The sequence below is a fragment of the Fundulus heteroclitus genome, chromosome 11, assembly GCF_011125445.2.
Source record: "Fundulus heteroclitus isolate FHET01 chromosome 11, MU-UCD_Fhet_4.1, whole genome shotgun sequence".
In the NCBI taxonomy this organism is placed as follows: domain Eukaryota; kingdom Metazoa; phylum Chordata; class Actinopteri; order Cyprinodontiformes; family Fundulidae; genus Fundulus; species Fundulus heteroclitus.
In genome coordinates, this window is record NC_046371.1 from 135025 (window position 1) to 142577 (window position 7553).

Sequence of the window (7553 nt, forward strand, 5' to 3'; positions counted from 1 at the left end):
CTTTTGACCAAAAAATTATTTTCCATAGGTTAGTGACGCTATGGGTGGGTCATTTTGGGGCCTCCCACCGGGTCCTAGCTGGTTCCGAGGCCAGATGGAAAATGTCTCTGACATTGAGGGAACCCCTTTTTTAACCTTCTGTGCGTGCTCCTATTGTTCACTTGCTGCCCTCCACTCAGCTCCAGAAAAAGATAGCTTTTAAGCTTTTGATGAAAGAGAGTCTTTGCTTCCAGCCTAATAGAAAGCCTCAAATGCCTCAATCATCATTTTAGGGTTGAGTTCTGGCACTTGTAAATGGGTTATGGAGAAGGGGGAGGACATGTTTTAACCATCTAATCAGGCTCTTCAAAACATACCACGCACATCCAGATCCGATCTTCCTAGCCTTAACAACAGTGTCAAACACACTCCCATTTCTGGTATGTCAGTGTAGCACAGCGATGGACCATTCTGCAGGCTGTAGGATATCGTTAAAATGTCATGCCTGAGCCAGTCTCTTTATCAACTCTTCCCCTACAAATGGTACCATGCATTCCTGCAAAAACCTCTCCCACCTGCAGCAGAAAGGCAAAACAAGTGTTTCATGAAATGGCAGATTTTCACTCATGACTCCATTCAAAGATCTTGCTGGTATCACTTTAGGCCCTATATAAAATGACCTTGGGGACCAATTAATGCTTATTATGGGCAGATATTTAAGAAATCATAATGTATCTTGTTTTCTTCCTGTAAAGTAATAACTTTAATTTTGGATTCCTGAGTTTTAACATCTTGGACAGTAGATTTCTTTGCTGTTTAAAATATGTGTAAAGAAGAATTGCTGTTATGATGAAATATATGACAGCCTCAGTTAAAATTATGAGAAAAACCTTTTTCAATAAATTAATCAAAATGGGCTTTTTAGGACAGTACAGTATGTTTATTCAGTATAAACAAAATATTTTACACCAATGATAACAACTAAATTAAAAATAATCATACAGAAAAACTAAAAAGGAATCCTAATCAATATGCCCCTAGAATAAAAGTGAGTGCAAAGTCATGCCTGTTTTTACAGAAAACATTTTAGGCTTAAGTCTGAGCCAGCAACCACTGAGTGACCCCTCCCTGACCCTCAAATTTACTTCTCAATCACTTAAAATTTCAAAAAAGTCGGTTGAACTCCTCGGTCCTCACACTGATGGTAAAAAACTTTTTTGGTAATTTAATTCTTTTGCAAAATCTGAAGTGGTGTATTGTGTGTGGGTGAGACCTAGTGACAGAAAATAAATCTTTCTAAGTAGCTCAGAACTACCGGTCCTCACTTTGTAGGTGTTTTTACTCGGTCCTCGGTCCGTAGGTCTTACAAATATGTGTGTGTGTGTGTGTGTGTGTGTGGCGGGGGACATAGTAGTTTTGAACATGCTAGAAACTACAAAAAGGAACAGATATAATATCTAATAATGTTTATATTTTTAATCACCCATAGTTTCAAAGGTTTGGTATTATTAGTTTGCTTCAAACTCATTGGCTCCCCCTGGGGAGAACAACACTTTTAATAATTTCGGTTGTTTATACAGTAAAATAATTTGAAACCTAAAAAGGTTTCATATAAATGTCCAACGTTTAATTTGGATTAAGTCAGTGTGAAAAAGTTACATTCTTATTCACAAGGTCACTGCTGTTCCACTTATGGTTACAATAAATTCCTATAAAATATTGTAATTTTTTTTAATTGTATGGTTTTAAGATAATCAGTGTCAATAATTAATAACACAATGGCTTGCATTCATACTCCTTTTCCACATTTTGTCACATTACAAACACAAACATGAATATATTTTATTGGAATCTTATGTGGCCCTGCGACAGACTGGCGACCTGTCCAGGGTGTACCCCGCCTCTCACCCAGTGAGGCGGGGTACACCCTGGACAGGATGGAGGACCACGCATGGAGGACCACTTCAGCAGCAACAATCCAGGTCACATGTGGAAAAACATCAGAACCATTAGGGAGTACAAGCACAACAACCAGCGGCTGAGCAATGACCGGCTCTCCCTGACACCTTAAACGCCTTCAGGCTTAAGTTAGCACACATGTTGCTATGACAACAAGTCCAGGATGAGTTTCAAAGCACCAAACGATCCAAGATCATGCCAAATTGTCAACAATCAAATCCAACTAACTGAGTTAGTGACGTACGAAGAACGGACCCCTGGTGGACGTTACAAAACAACAAACAGAAGAGGTTTTATTGCTTTGCAGTTTGGATGAGGAAATTTGAATAATTGTAGGGAGTTGACTCATTTATGCTAACGTAGTCCTCTTGTAGCCAGGTTTCTGTGAGACAAATCAATCTGATTATCAGCAAACAGACTTAAATCGCAGGCAGCCGGACTTTGGTTCAGTTCTTTCTGAAAACGTTTGGACAGGAATCTTTGTCAGTTCTGGTGGCTCGCTCTGAGCAACCTGCAGTTGGTGCCTTTCTGTAAATAAACAGTTTAATTTGTGGTTGTCTTCAGTTTTCTACAAAAGAGTCACCAATCATCTCACAACACGACATTTCCATTTTAGACATTTACCTTGTTCTGAACCTATTGCTTTTCACTTAGAGCCTGCTCTGCAAAACATTTGGGAATAATTGTTTCCATGAGACCCCAGCCAACAGCAAATAAAACCAGTCCTCTTGAACTCTGGACTACTGGTTTGGTAAATTCATAAAGAGTTTCTTTTTTATGTTTCCTTTGTTTCAACCTGAAGGTCAAATATTTAAAGGAGTGTGGTGCCTTCATACCTTAGTGTGATGTTAGTATGTGCAAGTTGTACACATTAGGTCAGCAAAACTCTTTGAACTAAATCATTTTGAGTAGACTTAATAGTGACAGTAATCTGTTTTTGGGGAATCAGCCTTTTGAGCTTATCTGCTTCCAGTGAGCATCCCGTCTAGATCCTAAATTGCTTTCCAAATTTTATTATTTTGGTTCCACGTTGTTAATCCTGTAAGTCTGCATTTGCAATTTAAATAGACTTGTTACACAGGATAGTAGGACCCTTAATATGGGTGAAGCATTTATGTTAGACTCATCAAAAAACAGCCAATCACTGTGTTGAACTTCTTAGGAAGTCCTGTATTCTATAATATTGAATACATCCCATTAATCCTAACAGCAACCTCACTCATGGTTTTGTCTGGCCCCACCCATGGCCAACAAAACAACCAATGAAGTTGGCTGTTTTACACAAGTCTGCACCTCTTTGAAATACTTAATTTTTATGCATGGATTTAAATTAAACATTTTAAATTATGAAGCAATATTTATAAAACAGTTTACAACACTTAGTTAAAATGAGTATAGAACGAGTTGAAGTTAATAATTAAAGTGGATGTTGCATTTTACAGTAATGATGAGTAAATTAAAACTTCATCTTCTCACTAATGAAATAATGAAGTGAACTGAAGAGTTGTTGTTGGCTGACAGGTGGGGGGGGGGGCAACAGAGGTGCAATGGGACGCAAGTAGCCATGAAGAGACCTCTTTAAATGGAAAACTGTTTCCTCTGAAGGATAGAGCGACACTGATACTCTGATGGGAGTAGAACTCGACATCTGCTCTTCGTTTAACATCCTTTGATTGTTTTTAGTTGATGTTTTTCATGAAGGTCTTAACTTCTCTAAGGTTGTCAATCAAGTGCTGTTTAATTTTCAGGTATTCTTTTATGTTCTTTACTGAAATGTAACCTAATACTGTTTCACAAAGATTATCTCTCAGCAGTTTGCTTAAATAGCTTGTTAGACATCTGGTCTCATGCCGACTGGTTGAATCTGCTCATTTTTTTCAGAGCTTTGCTGCTTTGGATGGAGAACCTAACGATGGGTGCTCCCCTCAAACAGCCGATTGTGTTTGAACTAGTGGGTTTTGATGTTCCACCAGGACAAGGTCCATTCTTGTTCTTCTTGGCCCTGTGTGCCTACACGGTGGTGCTACTGGGGAACGGTGTGGTGATCTGTGTTATTGTGATGGACAGGAACCTGCACAGACCCATGTTTGTAATGATCTGTCACCTGGTGGTCTGTGATCTGCTGGGGGCCACAGCGGTGCTTCCTCACCTCATGATGCACTTCTTAACGGGGCAGAAGAACATCTTCTACCTCTCTGCCATCGCTCAGGGCTTCTGTGTGCACACATATGGTGCAGCGATGCAGACTATTCTGGGAGTGATGGCCTATGACAGGTGAGGAGTTGGATCGGTTCTTCCAGTAAATTACCTTCATATTGAACTCTGTTGTCGTTCCTTCCAGGTTTTGAAACCTGCTGAGATACTTGTTAACTTCTGAACATTTCACTGCTGGGTGTCATTCCTCTTGCATCTTATGTTGCGTACTCAGACAGGGAAAGGTTCCTTTTCTAAAGCCACAGGAATATTATGCAGCCACAGATTTGAGCAAGGGCTAACAAGGGCAGTAGTCTCGGCCTGCAAGATCTGACTGCCCAATACTTAGAGGATATCTGAGTTCAGTGAAAGGATATCCTGTAACTGCTCTGTTTTTAACATTTTCAATAACTTCAAGGCCTGAATCACTACGAGGTGCTTCTGTTCATTGATAGTAGCTCTACAAGACCTGTATGCAACATTTTTAAAATGTCCTGCTACTTTAGCGCTTGAGTGATTTTTCTGACAGCAGCGTCTCCCTGCAGGTACATCGCGGTGTGTGAACCTCTCAGGTATCACTCCATCATGACTTCAGCTCGGCTGCACAGCTGCTGCGCTCTGGCCTGGATAGTGGCCCTGCTGCTCATCGCTGGGCTCTTCTCCTTCCACATAAACCTACCTTACTGCAGCCGAATTATCCAGCATGTCTACTGCAGCAACAAGATCATGATGAACCTGGCCTGTGCTCCCACTCCTGTCAGCAACATCTACGGTCAGTGCAAGCAAGCGATTAGAAAGAAAAAGATGGCATCAGAGTTGAAACAGGAACCTCTCACAGTTCCACCAAGCTTTATAATGAAATGATTGCTTAACTGCCACTCCTCATCATTGTCCATGCTGCTTCAGTAGCCCTTTTATTTTCTCTTTCATAGGTTTAGTCATCACCTGGACTGTGAGCACAAGCATGTTCATCTTCATCGCTTTATCCTACATCAGAATCTTGCAAGCTGCTTTTAAACAGGGCAGAACAGACAGCAGTGTCCGTTCAAAGGCCTTACAGACCTGTGCAACACACTTCATCGTGTACGTGGTTTATGAGGTAACTACACTAATTATTGTTGTTAGTTACAGATTTCCATCCACCTCCCAAAACATGAAAAAGTTCCTCGGCATGCTGTTCATCATCGCCCCCCCAGCTATCAACCCCATCATCTATGGGCTGGTCAGTAAAGAGTTACGGACCAGCATCTTTCAGCAGTTTTCTACCAGAACCTGCCGCAAGAACTGACAGATTCACTCCAGGTGTACTTCTCAAATCATGATATCCATAAATGTTGGGGAACAGAAGCAGGATCTACAATCTGTGGAACGTGAGAACTTTTGACCACAGAACCCAGACACAAACCAGACTTCAATGGCAGCATAGGAGGCATCATTTGAAGAGAAACTGTCAAGTCTTTCTTTGTAACTGCGTAGATGTATGGTTCACAGTAGGACCGATCGTTGTCAGGCATACACATTGATCCTTACAGGTGGATGGCTGCATGTTTAGGCAGAAAATGCATGGCTTTTTCACTTATATGAAAGCATCAAATATTCTGAATCGATGCATCTTATTTACTGGTTCCAGTTAATGTGCAAACATTTCCTGTAATGAAATGGTTGTAAGATGAGATTTAAAGTCATCAAAACTTATTTTTTTACAAGGTGTTATAAAAACATTTTCAGACAAGGCATAATGTAAAGCGGAATTTGGAAACCTGATTCACATTACTGGAATTTTTATATTTCTTTCTTAAACTTTCTTAAACTCTTAAAATACCAAAAAAGAATCTTAAAATCAAAGGTGTCGGCCTCGTTCAGGTACTTTCTGTTGATGATAATGCTGCTTTCCTGTTTGACCACTAAATTTGCTTTGAGCAGGATGTGGAGCTGAAGAAGACCTGAAGCTGAAACAACTCATTACGATTTTAAAAATGGACACTTCTACGCCTAATGTGAGACTTTTAGAACCCAATACGAGTCTTCGCAGTCCCTGACTGGTGTCTGTCTACAACAATTTTCACCACAGTAACACGTGGTGACAATACGATTCTCTTACAGTCTAAAGAGTCCAACTTTTCTCATCACCTTAAAAACTTTAGATTTTGTCTTTTATTCACTTTGTTTTCTTTGGATGAGCCTGTAAATCTACTGTATCTCTGACATGACTTCTCCCTCTGATTTAAAACAAAAATAGTTTACTTAAAGGAAATCTTGTACATTTTATCTGCAATAAAATGGAAGCATTTTTTGGGCTTTTGGATTGAATCTAACCTTGATTGAAGCCTTTTAGCTCATCATACCAATGTTGCTGGCACCTTACAGACTGACTCTGTTTATTTTGATTTTATTGTTGGTTCTGGAGAACATATAGTTTAATTTATTGGGGATTGTTCTTTTACTACAGACTCTGCTCCCTAATGTGAGAAAGAGGGGAGTTCTTCATCGTGTTGTGTTGTTTTCAGGATAGAATTGAATTGTGTCAGCTTGCTGAACTTGAGAGCAACAATGATACCCAAACATCTCATGCCCCTAATCTGTGATGAGCTGCTTGCCCTGAGACGATGATCAGGGGAGGTAGGAAGGGCCCAAGCACAAATAACTGAAATTTTTCTTGTTTGAGACATTGTATCTACTGAGAAGGAATGTAATTTTAAATAAAGAGCAACAAATGAGCATATAAACAGTAATCATTTTGTGCATTCGTGTTTTATATAACGCGTGACATGAAACCAAATTATGTTGACTTTTTCTAGAAGGTTGGGGTTGGGGTCCGTGTGTTAGACCTCATCTTTAATGAGAAGAGGTCTACCTTCATCTCTACCTAGGTTTAATCATGATCCTTGCTGGTCAGACCATCTTGTTACTGTTATTTCAGAAAGTTAGTGGACATCACAAATCATCATTTCTTATCATTATCATGCAGTTTGCTGACATACGAGGCTCGCAGATTGTATTGTAGAAGACTATGCCAGAAATGCAACACCTGACACATGAGAAAGGTCATTCCGTTTTCATTTATTCATCACTTCAGGACCGATTGTTGAAATTACTGACATCATTCCCGTTTTTCTATTGAAATGCAATGCAACACATCCATTTCACCTGAATCCTGCCCTGATCTGTTGCATATATATTGTGTGAATAGACCATCCAGTGGTCTCTGGTTGCCTGCCTGTTCCTGACCCAGTCTCGTTTTTGGATTCCTCCTGTTTTTGTCTTACCCCTGTTGGACTGTCCTGTTGACCTCTGATTCCAGAAACTGACCTATCGAACTGCCTTTGACCAAGCCTTTTGACTACCTCACCGATTACTTCCTCTTTTTGATATCAGACAGCAAAGGAAAGGTGGAGGAGTGGCCACTTTGTTTAGTGATTCAC

At 40.1% G+C, this 7553-nt stretch overlaps 1 protein-coding gene across 1 annotated transcript; it reads left to right on the plus strand.

Annotated features, from left to right (window-relative positions):
- The first annotated feature begins 3647 nt into the window (after positions 1-3647).
- On the plus strand, positions 3648-6436 carry LOC105921143 (olfactory receptor 2K2-like). The gene is made up of 4 exons (XM_021313148.2): positions 3648-3686; positions 3820-4212; positions 4677-4903; positions 5064-6436. The coding sequence occupies exons 2-4, from the start codon at positions 3836-3838 to the stop codon at positions 5417-5419; spliced, it is 960 nt and encodes a 319-aa protein (XP_021168823.2). The 5' UTR covers positions 3648-3686; positions 3820-3835; the 3' UTR covers positions 5420-6436.
- Positions 6437-7553: the final 1117 nt, after the last annotated feature.